The sequence below is a fragment of the Ambystoma mexicanum genome, chromosome 2p (assembly GCF_040938575.1).
Source record: "Ambystoma mexicanum isolate Mex_15411 chromosome 2p, UKY_AmexF1_1, whole genome shotgun sequence".
Taxonomy (NCBI): domain Eukaryota; kingdom Metazoa; phylum Chordata; class Amphibia; order Caudata; family Ambystomatidae; genus Ambystoma; species Ambystoma mexicanum.
In genome coordinates, this window is record NC_090923.1 from 570270391 (window position 1) to 570294562 (window position 24172).

Genomic DNA, 24172 nt, shown 5'->3' on the forward strand with positions numbered 1-24172 from the left:
CCCTTCTTTTTGATTTCCTTATAGTCTCACTCCCTTTCCTCTCTCGTCTCTTCCCATTCTCCCTCCCATTCTCTCTGCGCTCCATCTCAATGTCTACTTATTGTTACTAAACCCCATGTGCTGCCTCCTGCTTTCAATCTTTTTCTCTATCAGCAAATAAGCACTGGAACGCTCTTCCTTTATCTGTTCTCTAATCTCCCTTTCGTCATTTATTTCGTATTCAGCTTAAATCACCTACTCTATTTTTCCTTAATGTTGGCATTACCCTTTGTTCCTTTATTTAATTTGTACTGTCAATGTATTACTATTATTGTAAGTTCCTTTAGCGAAAGCGCTAAATAAATGCAAATGCAAAAACATAGAAATACAAATACCCTTGGCTGGACGGTTTTCCTCTGCTTTACGAGCAAAACAATGTAAGATTTACTCCGGGTCAAATTACTGCCTATGGTGAACATTTCAAAATCCATTGGAGTCCTATGGCTGCATAAATTGGCACTAACTCCATCTACCCTGCATTGGGCGGATTTAGCGCTAAACTCGGTGGTGGTGACAGTAAGCATTTGACAGATGAACCAGTTAGTCATGAAGCAAATGGTCCCATGCATCTCACTGGGAGAGGACGTGGCTCTTGAATGTTTCTCTCAAGTCTACAGCGTGGGTGTGGCACATGTTTGATGAGCGTCCATGTGCTCTCTGTTGTAGCTGCCCTCTGTTGGGAGCCAATACATTCTATTCAACCAAACAAGTGTAAAACCACTGAGGAATTTCACCAAGCGGCATGGCCTGCAGTGCAACCAGTAGAGTAATGACTCAATATGTCTTCCTAACTGTACCTAATTCTATATGAACGGCAAGTCAATGTTTACAAATGAATTGTACAGACCGAGATGGAGTTGGATGCAGACATTAGTCGAATGAGAACACAGGTAGGAGATAATCCTTGTGGTTAGTGGAAGAGGCTGTCACAGTGATAGCAACTGGTGGAACGTCCTCCGATTTGCTGGAAATACTGAATCTCAAACTCAGACATCCCAAACCAGGCAGTGCTACTAACCAGGAATACTTATGTGTGTGAGGGGATGATTTGCCTGTTGTTAGGACACGGTTTATCGACCCGTTATTCCATTGACGGTTGCACTCATTTTTCTGTTCCAAACCACAATCAAAAATGAATGCCATTGACATCACATGTGTAGAGTATTAAAAATGTACCCCTCCTACTCCTAGCCTGGGTCGGAAGGCTTCTCCAGGTTGTGCAGGATACAAATGTCCGGATTCTTGGGTGTTCACATCAAATCTTCCTTGTCTCTACCGCCTTGCAGTGGACTTAAGAATCCAGTTCGAGATAGTCTTCCTGGCTCAAACTAAACTCACATTTGGCCAAGGCTGCTGGATACAGCCAATGATGTCCTACTTTTAATGAGAAACATGTCCCATGATCGGCCTCAGTTCTGCCACTAAATGTTGAGGGTGTGTGCATCCTTGACTGAGGTCTCAGGGAACTAGAATTCTCTACCTACAGTTCAAATGGCTACTCTGAGTAACAATTTATTCTGCTAACTATTCAAGCAATATTTTATCCGGCTTCCCTTTGCTTGGTTGTTATAACGACTTTGCTTTATTTGCCTGTGGGTTCAATTACTGAAAAATGATTATGAAGATAAAATACAAAACTTTCTTTTTCGATGCTTTCATTACAAATGCGTACTGTTAGCGAGTGGCATTAGATAGAAATTGTTTTAAAAGTAACATATTGTTAAGAAACGACACAAACTTTGTTCTAAGAGAGTACGTCTTTATTTCAAGCTGAAACAGTGCTTTGTACAGTTTACATTCTCTTGGACATCAAGAAGCACATTGCGCTCAAGGGTCAATCAACCAACAGATTTGAGACATTACAGGAATACAGGATGACTGCATTCTAAGATGATATATAGTTCCAGAAATATAGGACTCATATTCCAATTAAATATATTGCCATCATGCGCTATACAGAATCGGTCATTCCTGAATGTAGGTTACTGCACAAGGTATACCTGCAAGCATAAGGGTCGTGCATACAAAATAAATGTGTAGTCACCAGTCCGGAAATTCCATTGAGAACCCAGCATTTCACTGAGAAAAGAAATGTTGGCAAAAGGGATGGATGTGTAAACGAGGATGGGGCATAAAAGTGAAAAAAGGTGGTGAAAAGGGGCAAAAGGTTCAAAATAAAGAAGAGAGTAGTGTCAGAGGGGTGATGTGGAAATATGGGGGTAAAAGGCCCATCTTAAAAAAGGCAGACAAAAATCTCTAAAAGAGTAAACGAAAGGCAAGGGGCAAATCAAATTTACATGGCATAACCAGGAGACAAATATGATATCAGTGAAGGCTTGAAATGCAGTAGGGGGGCAATAGTTGATCCATGGAGCCTATTGCATTTAGTTGGAGGAGCATAATGTACCCCTTGATTCTTTTCCATTATTCAGAAACAGAATAATGCGTTTCTCGTGGCCTTTTCCTCTATTAGTGTAGCTTTCTTTGAGTTTGATAATTATTTTGATAATATGACATAAATTGTTCTCCCAATAGATTCCGAGGCTTCAGTAATAAAATAATCACTCATTATCTCACAGGAGGTTAAATTCCAGAGATATATGCTCGGTCTTTAAGGTAATAACTAGTACTTAGGTCTTTTTTTTTTTTTTTACCAAGCCAACCGATAGATTGTCTAGGAATAAATAATTTTATTTGCAATAATGTATTGAGTCCCCATGAATAAATTAATCAACCAAACCCCAGAATACATTCGATTGAGTCTCTGATGACAAGGGATATGTTCCCAAATTGTTTAAACCTATTACGTGTCCTTAGAATATATATTTACATCCTAATATAATGGAACAGTTTACTCTTAAGACAAGGGGCTGCAACCTTTTTTTTCGTCAAATGTTTTGGGCTGCAAATCCCAGGAGCCATAACCAACATAATCAATAGCACGACATCACTATAGTCATATGGCAAAATATCTGGTGAGCCGGGTATTGCAGACCCCTGCCGGAAGACTTATCTATACATCCAATAGGCTGTGTCAAACGGCATGCTATGTCTGCTCTCGTATACCCATTGACATCAGAGTGGCCTCTGGAAGCATCCGTGACACGGGACTGCGGAAAAACACACAGACAAAATGTAATTGAGCTTCACTGAGGATTCCTTTTAAACACGGGCCAGCTTCACAAAGATTGGCAACGGAGCAAATGAGCGGATTCTCGTGAGCAGCTCAAATATGCATGTGCAAATTATACCCGATTCACAAAGCCTAAAACTGCTGCAAATCTGAAGATGCCCTTGGGTTAATCTTTGTGAATCCCATTTGCACATGAGCATTTCAAAGATGCCCCTGGCATCTCCAGCTAGAGAGCGTTCCTTCCCGGAGCTTCTTGCAAATGAAAAGAATCAGGGTGCATCAAAAATACAATAAAATGTTAGGTGTGCAGTTCATAGTTTGTTGACTGCAGAAGAAGGTGTACTCTATCACTTTCAAACCGTATGATTGATTGATTGATATTTTATTTATATCGCGCTCGTACACAAGTGTTTCAGAGTGTGACCAGACAAGGGAGGGGAAACAAGAGAGAACAAAACAACGATATTACTAGGCCCAGTGAAATCTGTGACACCAACAGTGCCTATTCCAAGAAAGGCTGATGTCAATTCTGTGCTCTAACTCATTCAAGAGTAGATGTGATTTTCAACCCAGTTAAACAAACATATATATATATAATATGTATAAATATACATATGATTAAATAAAATAAAACAGCCGTTCGCTGAATGACCTGAAAAGTGATTTATCCACTCAGATAATGCGTAGGCCTGTCAGAGATAAAACAGCGAGCCAACTGCATCATGAGAGGCCTGCTGCCTCCAGCGAGTGAGGATGCGCATTATGTGGGATAAAAGGGGGTCTTCACATATGCTTCTCAGCTATTTAAGATACCTACCAGCCAATCAATGTTGCTTTATTAGATAACTGAGGTTTTCTGGCAGCGTGCGTGTTTTTGTTGTATGATTGTCTATGGCTGCTACTGTACTCCATGTACTTCTGCTACATGGCTTGCTTCAGGCTGTTCTCTGAATACCTGTGCGAGGCTGCAACTTGCATACATGAGTGCTCTCCTACTGGACCTCTAGGATATCCTGTTCTCACGCTGCTATATCGGAATCTCTGGCACTGCTCTCACTTGGTGTCGCTCCCATCAATCCAACAATTCATATTCTGTTTTTCTACGCTATGGGGGTCCCGCAATCCTCTTTTTTTTAATCAGTTTTCATAGCTTCCTTGTTATCTGTAGTACCATTCTGTTAGGTGCCATCCAATTAATTCTGAAATTGCTCTTCATTAGTACTCTGACCAATATCTTAATAATCAATCATTAAAACCGGTTTGCTGTCTTACTCCCTTCTCAACTGCTTTTAAATAGATATTGTCTCTTTGTCTGGTGGTCTTGCTCTACCCCCCCATCCTGATTTTCCACATCCTATACCCAAACCCATTAAATCCATTTCTCACATCTTTAATGGCCAAAATGTAGGCATCTTATTTGATTCGCCTTTTAGCCTTTTCGGTCGATATTCTTCACAGGTTATCATTTTTTCGTTGCCAGTAAGCTACTATTTCATACTCAAACCTACTTGTTTTAACTATTGTTCATTTGGTTTTCTTGGTTTCCTTTCTGTTCTATTTCACCTGTGAAAAGAATTGTGAACTCTGCTCCAGGCCTTGCATTTCAGTCTCCCTGTGTATCGTTCTTGTTTCTCACTATCGTGAGCATTGAAAGCTATCCTGTTCAATTCATTGTAGCTGTGTAGCACTAAGGGGCATGCTGATGTTCCTTGCTGCCATATACCAGAACTCTCAAACCATTATAACGCCCCATCTTTCTTTCTTGAGCAACTTCAAGACTTTTTAAATTTGGATTTCTTTTTCTCAACAACCCAAACCATGGAATGTGCTAAAGTGCTTGGTCTAATCCATCCTTATGAATAATGTATTATTATTTCGTGTGCATCACTTTATGTACTTCTCATTACACATATCTGAAATCTAGCTAAATACAGTATATAAATAAATACATGAATAAATAAACAAATAAATATGTTACTACTCAGATTAAAGATGTCTATTTGCTTTCCGACTGTGTTTTGCTGCGCCATGACTTTCTATGTGTGACCGCGCTGTGAATGCAGACAAGTGTCATCTCTCTTGTGCACTTTGAAGTTTCCCACATAAATGTGGCCCATTGAAAAGCAACAAATAAAAGAGTATAGTAGTACGACTGTACTCATTACTATTGGTGGCTCCTCTCTGGCTTGTTCATGATGCTCCCTGTGTGTGGCGCCCTCTGGCTGCCTGTGGCTGGCTGCCTGTGTACCGCTGCTCTCCGACTGCTTCTGCATAGCTACTCGCTGCCCACCTGCATATGAGCCGTTTCTCTCGTGGTGGTTCTATGTCCCTCCATCGACAACTGTTTTTTTGAAGTACATTTATCCGAAGAAATTACTTTGGAAAAACTCAGTGCATTTTTTTTATATATTTGGGGGGGTCCCAGTCAAGCCCCCCCTTTCCTTTATTATTTTCCCTACCCCAAACCGCTCCCCACTCCTTTTAACCCCTTAGCCGCCAAATATTACTTAGTTTTTTTGAAGTAATATTGTCATTAAAAATTACTTCGAAAAAAACACCTGTTGATGTAACAGCGCAATACCCTCGTGGTGTTTGCCGGTGCTCAGAATGCCTAAAACTGGTTTGCAATTTCATTTGTCTAACTGCTCTTTTACAGCTTTTGTGTGGCTGATCTCCAACTGCCTGCGCGCGCCCGCTCCACGCCTGCCTTTATGCCACTCCTCTCCAGCTGCTGATGTGTGGCAGGGGCCCGGTCGGGGTCTTGTGTGGCTGTTCATTCATTGCCTGATGTGAACGCTCCCTAGTTGCTTCTGCCTAGCTTGTCTCTACTTCCACAGCAGCCCTGAATACCAGTGTGATGCTGTTCTAATGCTGCTCTGTGTGGGAGCACTGTGGCTGTGTTGTGTGATGTAGCTTTCATTTTTGAGAGAAGCTAATCTGTAAGCATTTAAATGCCCTGTGGCATTGTTGTCGCTCTGTAACTGGTCGTGGTTGCTTGACACTCTAATTGGCTGCTCTGCAGCTTCGGGCTACACATTTGACTCTTTGCTTGTGATCCCTCTGCAGCCGAGTGCAAGACCCCGTGACTTCATCTGGCTGAGAGTGCATTTTGGTAGAACGTGGCAAGTAAGAAAAGAACTGTTGAGCACAGCAGTAACCATGCCTTCCATAGTACGTCAAGAGTAAGCACATCCCAAATGGAGTAGACAACCTCCTTAGGTAGATTACTGAGAACCAGAGTTATATGGTTGCATAAGTGATACACTGGTAAGCAAGCTAAGTGGGCTAAGCTGCTGCTTTTGAGATGTGTGTATATACACTTTGAGATTGGTGTATATACACTTTGAGATTGGTGTATATACACTTTTGAGATTTGTCTATATACACGGCACACATGGGAATCCCACAGTTGTTTATCCTTCAATGAAAAGAGTATACTTGATAATAATAGCACTCAGTATTTAATGCTAACAGGCATTTCCAAATGCTCATCATATTATTATTAATTTTACCACACTGCAAGAGGATCACATTGCCCCTTATTATGGGACAGTTCCTAAATTGTAATGATCCCCCATTAATAATATACTCCTACCCCCAAATCTGCTCAGGTGTATAATTTGAAACATGCATGTGCTGATTTCACAGAGCAAATGTACAGTACGGATTTCATAATTGGTTTCATTGCTCAAAAATGTCTGCACTTCTGAGACGCTGGAGAAGCGTTCAAACCAGTAAAAAATGTCAAACAAAAATGGCTGAAATCAACCCAAAATAATAGAAATAAATGTTCCTCTGTTCTGGTCCATGACGCCGTGAAGATCTGAACATGTTGATATACAACTCTGGAGATGCTGCTATGGGTCATGTGCACTGACATATTTTCCAGAAATAGACTTCACCCCGTATACAGGTATGTCAGGAGATGCTTTCATGGGTGGGAGAATCCATGGTACTGTGTGTCAGGAGATGCTTTCATGGGTGGGAGAATCCATGGTGCTGTATGTCAGGAGATGCTTTCATGGGTGGGAGAATCCATGGTGCTGTATGTCAGAAGATGCTTTCATGGGTGGGAGAATCCATGGTGCTGTGTGTCAGGAGATGCTTTCATGGGTGGGAGAATCCATGGTGCTGTATGTCAGGAGATGCTTTCATGGGTGGGAGAATCCATGGTGCTGTATGTCAGAAGATGCTTTCATGGGTGGGAGAATCCATGGTGCTGTATGTCAGGAGATGCTTTCATGGGTGGGAGAATCCAAGGTGCTGTATGTCAGGAGATGCTTTCATGGGTGGGAGAATCCAAGGTGCTGTATGTCAGGAGATGCTTTCATGGGTGGGAGAATCCATGGTGCTGTGTATCAGGAGATGCTGCTGTTGCTCAGGACACACCGCTATTGGTCGACAGATGGAGCTATAGATCGACAGATGCAACTGTTTGCCTGGAAGCACCGCTTCATTCTAAGGAGTCGCGATGCAGTTGAGAAGATGATGCTGCTCCATATTTAGAGTGCGACGCTAAGGATCAATGGCAGATTCCATTGATCCTCACAAGATTATACAATGCTCCTGGAACTTCTGTGGTAAGTGAGGAGTTGCACCAAGTGGTTGCGCCGCACACCTTCTATGCATCCTGTCTTCACAGGAACCAACTATGAAAATGGTAAATCTACTACAATAGTCGTACTTTCACAGATGGCTATTTTATGGTTTTGCGAACTTGTTAAAGACAATGAAAACATGTATAGTTTGCCTACAGCAGTATCACTATTGATGCATGACTGCCAGGTTTATGATTACATTGAATTTTCCATTTGAATTCCTATGTCAATTTCCATTTATCATCTTGGCACACCGTGTGATGGGGCTGAGGACGAGCAACACGTGAGTAAAGAAAAGCGCTGGGGGTTGTGATTCATTGGTGCTGGGCACAGAGTTGACTTGATCCTTGACGGGACAAAGTATAGCTCTTGGGTATGTCCATGAGAAAGTTTACAGTTGCTAACCAATGTACTCTACCTCGGACGTCCAGGGTCTGCAGGTGGAATCCGAGTGGTTGTAGGTGCAGTGACAGATGCGTAGACCTGTAGGTCTCTTCAAGCCCCTACGGAGCTAGTAGGATGTTGGGACTCTGGTCAGGTGATCATTACATGCCATCTCAACTTCCAAGACAAGCATCGAGAAGAAGTGATACAGTCCTTTAAGATTTCGTACCTCCTTGATTTTCTTGAACTTTGCAGCTTCCTGCACAGTGTTTAGTGGTTTTGCAGTGAGGTTGGAGAAGAGGTTCAAGCATTGATGGCATTAGCAACGTCGGTGAAGACCAGGCGACTGGGCCTCTGCAGCGGGCCCTGGTTCGTAAGCAGGATCTGTAAATATAACGGACCGGGCATTAATAATAAATCAGATCAAACAACGCCTCAGGTCTGAAACAGGTGGCTACTTGTGCACCCACAAACTGCTTATCAGATATGTAGTAATGCAGAATAACTCAAATACAGATAAAGCAGTGGGATAGCACACTCCTTCCACACACTCAACGGCTTGTGCATGCACAGACAGGCACAAGGTTTCATGAACATGCTAACAAGACAGGTCATTTAAATCCTTGAGAATTTGCAGTTTAGGCTTACATTGTGTTGTGCCCTATGGTCGCCTCCAGACCACATTTGCATTGTGTTGTGTGCCTTCTGGCCTCATTTGCATTGCGTTGTGCCCTATGGTCGCCCCCATACCTCATTTGCATTGTGCATTGTGTTGTGCCCTATGGTCGCCTCCAGACCTCATTTGCATTGTGTTGTGCCCTATGGTCGCCTCCAGACCACATTTGCATTGTGTTGTGCCCTATGGTCGCCTCCAGACCTCATTTGCATTGTGTTGTGCCCTATGGTTGCCTCCAGACCACATTTGCACTGTGTTGTGTGTCTTCTGCCCTCATTTGCATTGTGTTGTGCCCTATGGTCGCCTCCAGACCACATTTGCATTGTGTTGTGCCCCACCTATATCACCAATGCCCCCTACTCGCCACTCCTCTGTACATCACCCTAGCCCCAGCTTGCTACTTTGCCTGACCGCGATCATGTTCCCCTTCTGTGTCATGCAAAGCAACATACATTGCACTGGCAGTAGTTACTTAGCCTACAACAATCGTCTAGTCAGACCTGCCTGCCCAAGACATCACCGATCACCTGCCCCACACCATTCCTGCCCACCACACCGGCCTTCCTCCCTGAACCAAAATCCACCTATCCTACCCATAGCCATGCACACTCTCCGGAGGTCCCAGCTATTACGCACTCAGCTGTCCACAAGTGGACCCCCACTGACACGAGAGCATCATGCCCCACTCTCGACTACAGCACCTCCACAATGGCTAACCCAACTATCTCTCGAACCACTACCTTCATCCCTTCCGATCGGAACATTAGACTAGGCGACAGAACCCACCACAGATCTAGCAAAGGCCCAGCCAAATCACCTAATAAGACCAACCCTCATACTGTAACACCTATCAACACTATCCTTCCTATTCCTAAAGCAGCTCTCCTAAATGTTAGATCATTAGTCGCCCACTCCACAGAAGTCGCAGACATTATTCTAACAAACAACCTGGACTTCCTTGCTGTAACCGAAACCTGGCTGCACGATGCTGCAGGACCATCTCTCACCCTAGCCATACCTGATAACTACACCATCCTTAGAGCAGATAGACCGAACGCTCGAGGAGGCGGTGTAGCCATTAGTTTTAAGTCCACGCTTGACATCAATCAGACTAGCTTCTTCTCCTCCACTTAAATCCTGTGAGCATCTCACAATCAAATTACAAACGTCCCCTAAAAACACTATCACGCTGCATTTAATTTACCGACCCCCGGGTCCACCTGGCTCATTTGAGGAAGACATCACCTCACTAGTTGCTGAAAGTTCCAAACCATCAGCACAAATGATTATACTTGGAGACTTTAATCTTGGGTTTAACGACCCTCTCGACACCCCAGCCATTGCCCTGGCCATGGCATTAGAGGAGCATGGCCTCCAACAACTCTGCTCCAAACCCACCCACTCGAAGGGTAGAATCCTTGACTGGATAACTGCCCTTAACTGCAACATTACTGTGAAAGATCCCACACAACTCTTTTGGACCGACCATTACCTCCTCCCATTTGACATTAATACCAGCAATTTAGTGCATAAAAGGCCCATTATAGCACCTGCCCGCTCAACCAGGAAAAAGAGCAACATCACAGCGGAAGCCTTAATACCTTTGGTGATCCCCACTTTGAACGCACTACCTGCTACAATGGACTTGAACCAATTGGTCAACGTCTACAACGATTCCATGGCCAAAGCCATCGACATCATTGCCCCACTGAAACTGCCTAAAGCGCACCTGAACACATGGTACACCCCGGAGCTCAAAACTCTCAGTCAACAAAAAAACAAACTCAAAGCACTATGGAAATCAGTGCCTTCTGTAAATAACAGAACTAATCTCACCAATATCTCCACTCTCTACAAAAATGAGATTACACGCGCCAAGAAAGAATCTCTCAACACTAGGATCTCCCAGGCAAGCTCCAGTACAAAGGAGCTCTTTAACATACTAAAGGAATTAGAAAACCCCATTGCTCCCACTGACTCTTGCACCAAGGATAAACCTTGGTGCACAGGGATACAGAATGCCCTAGCTAACAAAATCTCAAGGCTCCAAACTAAAATTGACAACAAACGACAACAACTCACTCTTGATCCTACCTCCAGTCCCATTCCGCCTCCACTTACTGACACTAGCTCAGGCTTCACCTTCAAAAAGGTATCCATACCAGAGGTTCAGAAAATCATAGCATCCTTGAAACCCTCGAACTGCAAGGGGGACAGCTGCCCCGCACAGATCATAAAAGATGCAGCTAGGGATCTCTCCCCATTCATCACTAAACTAATAAACCTGTCTTTCTCCAATACCTCGGTCCCCAGTAATCTGAAACAATCCTGGGTCCTACCTCTACTAAAAAAAACTACTCTCGACCCTGACATCCCCACGAATTATAGACCCATTACCACCGTCCCATTCTTACTAAAAATTCTGGATAGAGTGGCCTATTTACAAATCCAGGACTACCTCGAGGCAAATCATTTACTAGGAACTCGCCAATCTGGCTTTCGACCACAACACGGAACAGAAACGGCCCTTGTTGATCTCAGGTGCCAGATAGACGAACTCAAAGATAAAGGCAAGGCTGCCATCCTTCTTCTCCTCGACCTTTCCGCTGCCTTTGACCTGGTCGACCATAAAATCCTGTGCAACCATTTGTCATCGGCAGCACACTTCTCCCACTCTGCGGTCACATGGATCCAATCTTTCCTGGACAATAGGACCTTGCGGGTCTTCTCTCCCCTAGCAGCGGCTGACCCCATCCCCATCACCTGCGGTGTCCCACAAGGATCCTGTGTCTCACCCACTCTGTACAATATATTCACAAAGCCCCTATTCGATAAGCTGGACAATCTGGGTGTCACCTACACGAACTACGCAGATGACACCCAGATACTCCTCACTTTATCAGGTAACTACAACGTGGACGCCAAATGGATCAATGAAGTCTTCTCCATCATTCAGGCATGGATGGCCACACATGGCCTGTGCCTGAATGATGATAAGACCGAACTGCTTCTTGTCGGCTCACCTAACATCATCCGAAAACTCTGTCCCGGCTACACTAGCTTTACTATTGACGGTAACACCATACCCATCGCCAAGAGCGTAAAAACCCTCGGTTTCTACCTAGACACGAATACCAACCTAGTTAAACAAATTAATATGACTGCCTCAGCCACTGCCTACACTGGTAAATTAATTAGGGCCTGCAGACCATTGATCTCCCCTAACAACTGCCTCATCTTAGCCAGAGCACTCATTCAATCCAAACTTGACTACTGTAATAGCCTCTATGTAGGTGCCAACAAAACAGTAATCAATAAATTACAAGTCCTACAAAACAACGCACTCCGTGCCGCCCTAAATCTCCCCAGAAGAGAACACATCTCCGCCACTAGAACTGCATGCAAATGGCTTTCCATCCAACAAAAAATAGACCTGAAAACCATATGCCTTACATACAAAGCTCTTAACCATCTTGCCCCGCCCTATCTCTCTAACAAATTTACATTAAGACAGAACACTAGAACTACCAGAACGTCTAACACACTACAACTAACAGTGCCCAAATACTCCCTCAAAAGAGCCGGTGGATCCAGCTTCCCAGCTCTGGCATCACAACTTTGGAACACTATTCCACTGGATATCAAATCTACACCCACTTTCCAACCCTTGAGAACTAAGGTCATCACTTGGTTACTCAACAAATAACCTACCAACTATGTATGTAGGCATACCTAATGTTCAAATGTTTCCTATGTTGTTTGCCTATTATTATCTATGCACTAACTGCCTTCCTGTCAACCTTCTTATGCCTTACTACTACTGTACTATTGTCCCCTTCTGTTACCTGTAACCTGATGTTCAAAGCGCACATGTACCCCTGGGTCAAGAGCGCTATACAAATAAATAAACAAACAAAACAAACAAACATGCCAACATGTTACAAGAGAAGCGAACATAACAGCCCTGCCCAGCAGTCACTACGCACAAGAACCTCCGAGGCTTGTATTCGTTCTCATTTATCAACTAACAAGAAAGCAGTTGTTACAGTAAGTTAAGATGGATGAAAGTCACCTGCCAAGGTGCCTTTCTAGGACCTGGAGATATGCAGAATGATTTAAAGCACAAAATATAAGTACATAAGATTGAAGGCTGCAGAAACCAAAATTGCAGAAATGTAATGATCCTGCATACAATGTGCTTGTGGTCAGAGAGTGGGACTGATAATACTGCATCCAAAGAAACAGTGCAATCCTTTCACGATAGGCCTCCCTTGATATTTTGACTTTGATAATTGTTTGTTAAATTGTTTTGTTCTATGGTGCTGCCTCCAAAGGCAGTGCCGAGATAGCTTAACTTGTGAACATGCTATCCTTATGAAAGAGAGAGCAGGGACTCTTCTATCTGCTGATCTGGCCATTTGGGACTGCCAGGCATCATCACTCGTCTGTGCTTTGAATTTCTACTTAGAATGCCCATATAACGACCCTAAAAATGAACACACCAAGCCTAACCGTGGGTTTTCAGTGCCATACTAAACCACTCCAACATTTACCAGCCACTGGAAGTGACCTGGGTAATACTGCAACCAACCTCATTCCTGCTCACCAAACCCAGAGGGCTTGTGTGATGTTTGCAGTGGTGAAAGCAAAGCCATTGCCCTTAGATTACCAGTGTTTAACCATACCAGACCATACCTGTCTAAGGATTTACAATAATATCTGTGATATTTCAACATTCATCTCCATGCGGCTGAATTGGGCTAAGACCTCATGCGACACTCGTACACTACAGACTCAGGTCCAACAGGGAAAATAACAGGTTTTCCGTAATCATATTTTTTCCAGCAGACATATTCTAAAAAGACTGGGGTGAATCGTATCTGTACACTGCTACACAGGTCATAGACCTTCTACTCTTCTTCATACAATGTTTTAGTTAGTAGAAGACCAACTAGATGTCTTAGACACAAGTCACGTGATCTGGCTCCTCGGGCCAAACCGATCCACTACTGTTCTGGTTCCCTAGGAACATAGTGAAGAGTAACATCCTGTCTGCTTTGTCGCCAAAAGCACTGTACAGGTCAAAGGGCAAAATATTCCACTTAAGATGGAGGTCGAGGTGGACGTCCGGGGGAATATTTCTGTGTCACAGCAATTGGAAGTACAAAGACTTACAGCCAGAAAAGCTTCCCCAGAATACCCTGATTATGTGTAAATCTGGGCAAAAACTCATCTGTAATGTAAGAACTGCATACACTAAGTGTAACATCTTGGTGACTGTTCTACCTCATGTTACTTTGATTACACCCTACATGTGATTTCTACAAGATGGTGTCATTTAAAATAAAAATGTTTACACATTGATTTCACCACTTTAACTCTCCCACTAGAGTACTGAACCACAAAGAACTCCATGAAGTTCATGTGAGACCGAATCCATGACTCCCTAACTCTTAAGAGTAACAGTCATTAATGTGTGAGTGGAGAAAGCTTACAAAGGGGAGAAATCCCGGCACATACCGCTGACAAGGCAGGACACCAACAAGCAGGTGCAAGGTTGGAGGTACGATGAAAACCGGGGACATTTCCATGAGACGAAAAGTCCGAAGACCTAAAGGGACTTGAAAGGAAGGCGAGGAATAATAAGGGTGCCATCAGTACAGAAATAACAATATCCCAAAGAGGAAAGCAACTTAGAAGACGCATCCAAGGCCAGAACGCAGCAAGGAATTCCGAACAATATTCGAATGTTGGAAATCCATGCAATACCTGAGAAATGCTCAAATCAGTTCTGGCGTGGACCTACCAAAATAGAATAGACATGGCAGATTGTGAGGATTTTCCATCTGGCAACGGTGCAAAGCCCTTGCATTTGTGATTTTTAATACCTAAAATGTTGCAGGATGATGCCTTCTCCAAAGGGGTAATCTACTAACCAGATCCCCCTTTGTCGCAATCCATGCCAAAAGCATAGTGCACGCGTGCTGTGCTGCATCAGCAGCCTGATCCACAGCACCCTCTGTGCACGCGTGCTGTGCTGCATCAGCAGCCTGATCCACAGCACCCTCTCTGCTTTTGGCACAGAGCAGGTTCAAAGGTCCCAAGATGCCCACTCGACCGCTGCAGTGACAGCAAAGTCACTGTAGCACAAGGGTGACATTTCAGATACGCCCCCTTTACCCAAACTACGACGATCATGAGTACCCCATGCTCTAAGAATAAGCTACACCTTTGTTTTGAACTCAGAACCCAACCAACCAATCTGCAGCGGATCTTCTGAGCAAGAAAACCAGACCCTGAAGTGGAGTATCCTGTGCTCGAGCCCTTTGCGATTGCCTCACAACAACCCACAGGGTCAGACGAGCCGAAGCTCCCTGTTAACCGGCACCAAACTGCTCGCTCAGTTTTCCCCACATCCTGAACCAAAGGGAAAGCGCTGGTATCTGCATTCCTCCAACCAGCCGAACAATTGGCACTGTATCTCCATCAGCCGAACATTGAATTGCGTCATAGCAGAGCCTGTCAACTGCCAGACCTGAAGTGTCTGCTCAATGCCGGAAACCGAACCGAATCTCTGGAGGGTCACTCATTATCCTACTTGGAGGTTAACACACGGCTCAGCCCAGCTAGCCAGAGAAAGGTTGCCTCATTACATTAGAAATGTGAGGGTTGAGCAAGCCATTTTGTGCCCTCTAACCCCTGTACGCCTGCAAAGCATAATCCAATTAGTCAAACAGATACTAATATTTTAATAAAAGCATGGAACCTATAGTGAGCTGTAAATTCATAATATGCACATGCATTTAGATTCAGATTGAGATCTCGAATAGACAGCTACATCTGAACACAGAGAACGCCAAGACACAATCCAAAGAGGACTATTGGCTGGTGCATCCTCTCCCCGACATCCCACACACTGTAAGGAAAGATGAGCTTGAAGAAAGAAGGTACACTTCATTAGGGGAAGGATGAATAAGAACAACCTACCGGAATTTAAAGCAACCTACAAAGAGCCTCCAGCTTTAAGCATATATCATAAGAAAAGGCCTGTGGCTGACCATGAAAGACAATCCTTTGCAGGAGAAAACAAGCATCTTCAACAAAAACAACTGGAGCTGAGGTCATTTCTGGGTGCAAACCCTGGAGAACTGGGCGAGACATCTTAGGCCCTTAGCCTCCACAAAGGGCACATTACTTCATAGGGTATGACAAGGTGACATTCTCTTTCACACTGAAGTATCCTGACAAGTAGGAAAGAAATGTAACCCCTTGGCAGGGCAAATAAGTTGGGCCCTAGAGACTGGTTAGGTCACAATCGTCTCTGTCTTCACCAAGATATCATATTTGTCGAGAAGCTACGCTGGGGATCCTTAAATGAAAAAGAAAAAAAGATTAGAGGACAGGGCCCATGCACGTGGGTTCCTTTACAATTAAAAGAAAGAAAACATTAAACTGCATGAGCAGAGCACAGTGGACAATGGTTTCAACCCCTAAGGTTTGAAAGGCGCTCCACACCTGTTACCGCTACTTCCTGGGTCTGCATTAAGGCGCTCCCAGTCACCACCGCGAGCCCCCAGTTTTGAAAATACCAGTGGTCCCCAAATTGGAGAGCATGCAACATTACAGACCTCGGGGGGGGTAATAAATTACAGGGGTATCCCCTGACAGGTAGGCCACCAGAACTCCCTGGGTCACACCTGTCAAATGTGGCCCAGGTAGAGGAGAGTTGTGTGGCCCCCCCTTCCTTCTGCAATCAAGCCGGGCTGTAATTGACATATGCAGCACAGCGGTAACTGTAAATAGAAGACTCCCCTTCTGCATAATATAACTAGAGACTTGGGTCCCACACACTCCTGCTGCTTGTCTGCCTGCCAGAGTGCCACCAGAAGAGAGCCCCCAAAATAAGAGCAAGAATATCAATAAAGAGCAGCAGCAAGGCCAGGTTGTCTCCGAAGAATGGGAACATAAACATATAGTTTTTCATACAGTGCACTGTAGAGAGTCTGTACATATTTTTAAGCACTTTTTCATATTTTTAAAGAACTGTTTAAAGGACTCTTTATTTTTACATTTTGTAAATGTTTCTTTTAGATATGCAGATGCTTAGGTTTATGTAAATATTGTTTGTATATAGTGTCTTGTATAGAAACCCTGCTGGTGTACCAGAATAACAAGTTTAAGCAAAACGAACAAGTAAAAGAGCATTACTTTGTCTTCCTCTTCTTTTCTGTGCCAATTATTCCAACACATGTGGGCTCATGTTTGCCAAATGAGTAAATTGGCGGTGGAGAGGCATTACGTTTACAATGTAACGTAAGCGGCTCTCCAGTGCCAAATGTTCATCATTTGCACTGCAGGGTGCAACTGTAAAGGGCAAAGGTCAGTGTACAAGCGTGGACGCTGCCTTTTGCCCTTCATGTTTGCACTCCACAGTGCAAAGTGAGTAAACGCTGTGTAAGGAACTCATGGTGGCAACAGCAAAGACAGACACAAGTGATCACAGTTCAAGGGTGTTTATTAAGCTGCATAGGAAGGTTTTAAAAATGCCTAATGTAAACCTAAATCTAGTCAGGATGTGGTAGCCGGGATGCTCCCTTCCCCACGTTTTGAGCACGGGACAAGGTGGGACTCCTGAGCACAGCATATGCTCAAGCTCTCCCAGCACGAGACAACAGTTCCGCTCTCAGATATGAGGACCGTCGGTGGTTAAGTCTGTTTTCTATAAAAAGTCACTGGCTTCCAACGACTTGATGTGATCCAAAATAATAAACAAAAGTTCCTTCCTGCTTGTACGTTGGGTGATGCCTTTTCACCCCTGGATGCCCCTCTATTTGTTCAGGTCCACAAACAGTTCCTTTCTACAAAAATCATAACCAAACTTATTTTCTGATTGCACTTGGGTGATGATTCTTCACCCCTGGGTCCTCCTCTTCTGGGCTTAGAACCCTCTCGAATATCAGCCTCCCTCCGTCGGGTTCACTCTGGTTTGTATTCAAAAGATCTCTTCCGTTGCATTCATATCTCGGTGGGGTGATGGTGTCTCACCCTTGGATCCCACTCTTCCGGGCTCAGACCCTTCTCAAATGTTTGCCTCCCTCCATCGGGTTCACTACAGCCTTTTTTTGGTGGGTGATGGCTTGTCACTCCTGGACCCCCCTCTTACGGGCTCAGACCCCTCTCAAATGTTAACCCCCCTCTGTCAGGTTCAATATGGCTTTCCTCAAATCAACTTCACATATGGCATTCACAAATCTCAATGTCTTTTTAAACAGTTCACTCTGGACATCCTTCTGTCGGGTTCACCTTTGCCAACACACTGTTCATCAGGACTTTAGGCTTTGCCCCTTTCCATCGGCATCCCTCCATGGGGTAACTCTTGGCAACTTTTGTCAGTCACACAATTTCTTCTACTTTCTTACGATGCAGGATTTACTTCCCTTATCTTTACAATCTTCTGCCGGTCAAAGACTTTCAACTTTACAGAGGATTCTGCTAGACCCCTTTATGACCACTTGGACCCCTTTCTCACCCTGTTCCCAAGGCCTTCTGGTAATGGTAGTTTCAACAATAGGGTAATCGCCCAGAGTTTCTCGAGTGAGCACCCACGTGGTGCCAGATTCCTCTGCAGCTGATTTTTTCCAGCCTCGTATTAACAGTTCTTTGTTCTTTTCTTCAATTAGCCGGTTGCTACTTTTGTTCAACACAGTTTGGTTTCTTATCGGCGCTCCCTTCGACTCATCGGCTGTGATGTACCGCTTGGCTTTTCTTGTCTCTGGAGTCAAGGACGGTACCACAGTGGCAAGCGTCTCTTCCTGGCTTGGTTATTAGCAGAGGAGGGCCCTGTGTACCGTTGACATCTGCTGCAACACATGCTGGCTATTGTTCGTGGTCTTACGATTGCTTCCACTGAGGCTTCGTGGGCTTGGGTCAGAAAGGGCAAGGTCACTTCTCTCCTTGTCACCCTTTCGGTTCTCGCCGCCTTTCTCCTCCTCTTGAACTGCAGTACTTGGATAGCGGAGTCATTGTGTGGTCTGCGTTGTTCATATTGTGCTCTTGTGCTCCACCTTTAATCCCTGTGGGGAAAGGATAGGGACATCAGCTGTGTGTGATTCTGGTCAATTGACTGATCTGCCTAACCCTTGTGTCAGGAAATGTCAGGTAAACGGCTCTAGGGTTAGTCTGCTGTTTTCCATAGTGTGAGACAATGTTTGTTTTGGAAAAGGGGGTGGGGGGATTGTGAGTTTCCAAGTATCCTGCGGGGTAGGATGGTGAAAAGATGTTCTATAGAATTACAACCCTCGTACGAGGGGTTTTGTTAAAGTCAGAAGGATGAGATAGATACATTTTGTGAGACAAACGAGAATGACTGGGATTATTATCATTAAATGAAAAGTGGGGATTGTGGGAACGGTAGTGTTTTGTAAAAGTAGACTGGGTGTTTGGGAAAGAATAATTAGAGCGATGTGGAGAAGAACGATTGCAAGTATTTGGGTAGGAAAACAGGAAAACAGGGATTCTGAGAGGTGTGGTTTTCGAGTACAACAGGGTTTGGGCTCATAGGAGATTTACCAAATATGGAGGGGTTGTTGGTTTTGGATAAGAGAGATCTTTTGGGTGGAAGGGAGGTAAATATGGAACAGCCTATAAAAGCATCATGGACTTCGTCCTCCTCTGCGTCTTCCTCGAACCTCGGTTCCCCTATCCAGGTAATCCTTCTTCGCCCGTCTGCCAACAGGGATGGTATCTGAGAGCAACAGCCTCTTCCTGCCCTCCTGAAAAAGGGATTTGCAGGGTCTACTTGGGGGAATACCCTCAGGTTTCTCACATCTGCCTGGCACGCTTAAATGATAGAGTCGCTACTCGAGACCCTCACCCGGAAGGGTGAAGAAGAATACCAACTTTAGGCAGACCAGACAAACCAAATAATATAACCATTACCAGAACCCATGACAGCAAAATGCAGATGCTACCGGCTTTATAAATGAAAAAAAAACGTAATGTACCTGTATTAGAAGTGCACCCCTTCCTAACACTATATGTCAATTTTCACTGAACATATACATCTTCTGACTGTTAATTAGGTTGCTTTATTCTTTTGTATAAAAAACCTGTAGTGCCTGCATTTTATAATCACAGCTGCTAATGGCAATATTAACCTCAGTGACATGCCAACCCTGCCAGGAATGGCACTGCTGCTCATGTTAAGGGGGCATCATGCTTCACTCTGGCCCTTAATTTGGGTGGTGGGCCATTACCTGCTGGATCGGCCCACAGCCAAGGTTAATATTACTCTATTACATGATTTTGTAATGAAGGGATGGTTGTGACATTATGATATATGGAGTGCAGAGGAAAAATGCAAAAATATGCATTTAGATTGTGAAATGCAACTGTAAGTGTACATAATAATATAATGAAATGTATATTTACTTGCGAATACTAGGCCTTTTTTGGACGAGAAAAATAATCTCCATTGGAAAAAGTACACTCAGGTTGAATGGAAACAAGCAGCTTTGCAATTAAGGATGTATTTACTCACATATTTGAAACTGCTGGACCAGCACTGTTATCTAGAAGAACACTTTCGCTGCCAAAATTATACTAAGGTACACTGATAATGTTATTTCAGACTACGAGTGCTGAGAAAATGTTAAATGCTTAATCGTATTAGTTGCTTGGAGATGCAAAGTTGTTTGTCATAGATGTAGTTGTGACACTGGGTATGTATGACCTGGCTTCACAGAGCCTGATATTGTACTAATTAAAAAAGGCTGTCACCGTCCCCAAAGTAATATTCTGCTTACTGTACTGAAAGCCATGGAATGAAAAAGGTGGTAAAGAAGAGTTCTTTCAAGGAGCAGGGGATCATGGCTTGGAACTGTATGCAGAACTGCATGTCTCCTGTGCTCCTCTGCTGTGTGATTTCCTGCAGTGCTGCTATTAAAGAATTGATGAACTAAGCGCACCTGAAATCAAGTACAGCAATTGCTTGCCCTGATAAAATAATCATGTATGGATGCCCAAAGCAGCATAGACAGAAGCTGTTGAAATGTGGCCTGTCACACTTCCATGTGTTATAAAAAAAAATGGTAGTATATGTGATTGCTGTTTTGCAGTTGCTACGAATTATTTGAGATGATTATTGAATTTTACATGTCCATAAATTGTTGGCATCCAAGATGGCGTTTAACGTGCACTAATTGTTTTTCCTTTGACTTATGGATTTGATGGATTTGTTAATGACATAGTCAAACAAATGTATTAACATGAACAAATACACCTTAGAGACATCTGAACAGGAAAAACCTACAGTGCAAATTCATTCATGGGCCAGTTGTATTGGGTTCCTCCTGTTGATCTAGAATGGTTAAGAAAATGTGTATTGTTATATTTTATGAATATTTTGTATTGTACAATTTGTTTCCATCACAGAAGGCTCACTAAGCTGAAAGTGTGAATACGAATCAATCAATCATTCAATTATTGAATGAGGCCAATGTATCATTCACTGAATTTAACAACAAAACAAATGCTACATCATTCTGTCTATATTAGGAGAATGGGAAGGAAACACCTATGTTTTGGAAACCTCAAGCCTGAAACTGCAAACAACCAATCCGAAAATCTCAAATAAAGTGTTTCACCATGGGAAATCCTCCTGGCTAGCATTATTGCTCAGAAGGTTATACATCGTTTGCAGTAGTTTGAAGGTTTTGAAATTAAAAAACCATGAAAATCCATGCAAATGTAGAAAAAACTATATTGTGAGGAATTCGACCATCCGCACTAGCCTGGGCTTTTTTGAAATTTAAGAAATGGAATGATGGGAGATAAACCTTGCAAAATGTGTGGGGCTAATTGGCACACATTTCCCTATGCTTGCCGCACAACAAACACATAGTCAAGTGTCCTCTGGGGGGACACAGCCTACAGGCACAGTCACAGTCATTCACAGACTACAGGCACAGTCCTCCTTGTCACTTTTAGTATGTAATGTGACAGCCAGGAGTACATGAAAGCATGTCAGGGAGGGGGGAAGGCAACACCTTCCTCCTGCCATGTCCAGCCCAATAAAATATCAAAGGCTCCATGGATCCGCCCTGCACATTGTAGTTCTGTCTGGTGGCAGCGCATACTGATGAGTCAATTGAAGCAGGCCAGCAAAGAGGCCTGGTCACAGAACTAACAAAGGGCAGGAAACCCCAACACCTCTTTGACATGCAATGTGTCAGCTTGAAGCTAGCTCCCACCCCTCTGTATGAAGGCAGTGAAAGTCATGTCTTGGACAACTGTTTACAGTAGGCAACCCCTGCAAGGGGCCCCCACTTTCAGAGGAAAGAAGTATGTGATTTGATGGAGACAGAAGGTCTGTACCCGCCACAAACTTCAAGAGAGGCCTGTGCTTTGATCAGGAGCCACAGAGAGCTCAATTAACCAGAAAGACACTTTGATTCACACATATAGGAAAATGGGTGGGACTTAGTAATACATGTCATTATCCCTTACCTTTCCTGTTGCAAAGCACTCTGGTTATGACCTCACGCATAACAGAAGATTGTTGCTTGGGACCCAGGATTGGTTCCTTAAGGTAGGCTTAGCCTGCACCAATCACTGGGCCCCATTTGGCTTTAAAAGAGGGTGGAGCCCCTCTTTTGGCAGATCATCTGAAGACTTCGGAAGGAGCAACAAGAAGGACTCATTTGGACCCTGGCTGAAGGTACAGTCTGCCTTACGGCTTCTGCCAGTGAAGGAAGTCCAGGGTTTCCAAGAGGGAAGCAAGATCCCTCCCCTAAACATCTCCTAGGGAGATACATCCCTTAGAGGACCCATCCAGCAGCACCAGAACCTGTACCCAGCCAGCACACAGTGTGCCCTGCTAGGTTGTGCCAGCAAGCTTCCTAGGTGAGAAGTGCGAGAGAGTCTCTGACCAAAGGACAAGGCTGTTGCCTACAAACACTCTCCTCAGCTTTGGGCCATCCACCTTAAAGGACGACCCAAGCCCAGCGAAGAAGCTAGGAGGAGTGCCTCGAAAAGCATCTATCCACCAGCGTCCATATTTTAAGGACATTTTCGAGGCAATCAAGCCCTCGAACTGCGACTGACTGCACCACTAACTGTTGTCACACTACAGTCACTAAAGCCGTCCGAGATGCCTCGACCACATTCCAGATCGGCTAACCAGCACAGAGATGATACTTGACCCAGAGACCTTGTGTAGGCCAGCCTGCAGCCGCCCGTTCAGTCTCGCTTGCCAAACTGCCTGCCGCCTGATACCCGCAGCTATTTCCCGTCTTGAACTCTGTTGCAGGAGCTGCAAGGCGTCCTGCAACCAACTCGATACTGTCGAGCATCAAGATCATCTCAAGCACCAGGTACATTGTGGTTCTGTCCCCCTGGTCCTTCTCCGAAGGGCCCTATTCACATTTATGACCCCCTTGCTCCCTTGGTGCTGAAACCAAATAACCTTGAACAGTTATGACTGATTGCTTTACCGACTACCCTACTGTCAGTATCCAGAGTGCATCCCTTTCCTTTGTGAAACTGTCTGTCCTGTGTGTTCCTTTACAGGGTGGGTGGTATTTTGTAGGCTGCTAGAACTGTATGTTGCGATGATAAAAATAAAGTAGATATTTGTATACAACCTTGACTGGGCAGTCCCTTTCATCATTGGGTAATAATTGTATTTTCGCTGCGTTGCATCTAATCAACGATCCACAACCTTGCGGTGTAAGCCTGCCGTTCCATCCACGTTACCAAAATTGAACAAGGACATTTATAATTGACTTGTGTTTCCAATCTGTTCGGATCCCTTCTGGTGTGCTAGAGGTGTGGGGCTGATTGATGGTTTAGAAACCGATATTCATCCCTGGACCAGTGGTGCCCCAGAAGTTGATTTGTCACATATATAGCACATACAGATGCTATGGAGTAATTTTCTAATCCCACGGACCAGTAAACAATGCTAAAATTGGTGGTAAGGATTACCACCACTTTCTCTAATCCAGAGAATTCTGTGGATTTCCACGATGGATAGATATGGTGCAGTGGACACTGCATTTCTACTAGCCTTACTAATACGCATTAGGAAATCTGACAGCATTACCGCCAGCATGAGGTTTTCATGCTAGCAGTCATGCAATTGATTCCTATTGAATCTGCCTGCAATTCCCACCTAGAGAAAGCAGGCGTGTTCAACAGGAATCCACTATAAACGCTGGGCGTAATCGTTATTTATTGTGACAGGCCTATATGATAGCGTAAATGAAAATGTGCTCAACCTGTTAATGCCATGGTTGAACTATTGGCACAATTCAGGAATGACAAAAAAGTGCATAGAGAGGA

At 44.1% G+C, this 24172-nt stretch overlaps 1 protein-coding gene across 1 annotated transcript in view; it reads right to left on the reverse strand.

Annotated features, from left to right (window-relative positions):
* Window positions 1-1777: 1777 nt before the first annotated feature.
* The window catches only part of C2PH3orf18 (chromosome 2p C3orf18 homolog), a 245016-nt gene continuing 222621 nt past the window's right edge, over window positions 1778-24172 (reverse strand). The window contains exon 5 of the mRNA XM_069644059.1: window positions 1778-8538. Within this exon, the coding sequence (XP_069500160.1) occupies window positions 8458-8538 (81 nt within the window). The 3' untranslated portion in view covers window positions 1778-8457. The remainder of the gene's footprint in view (window positions 8539-24172) is intronic.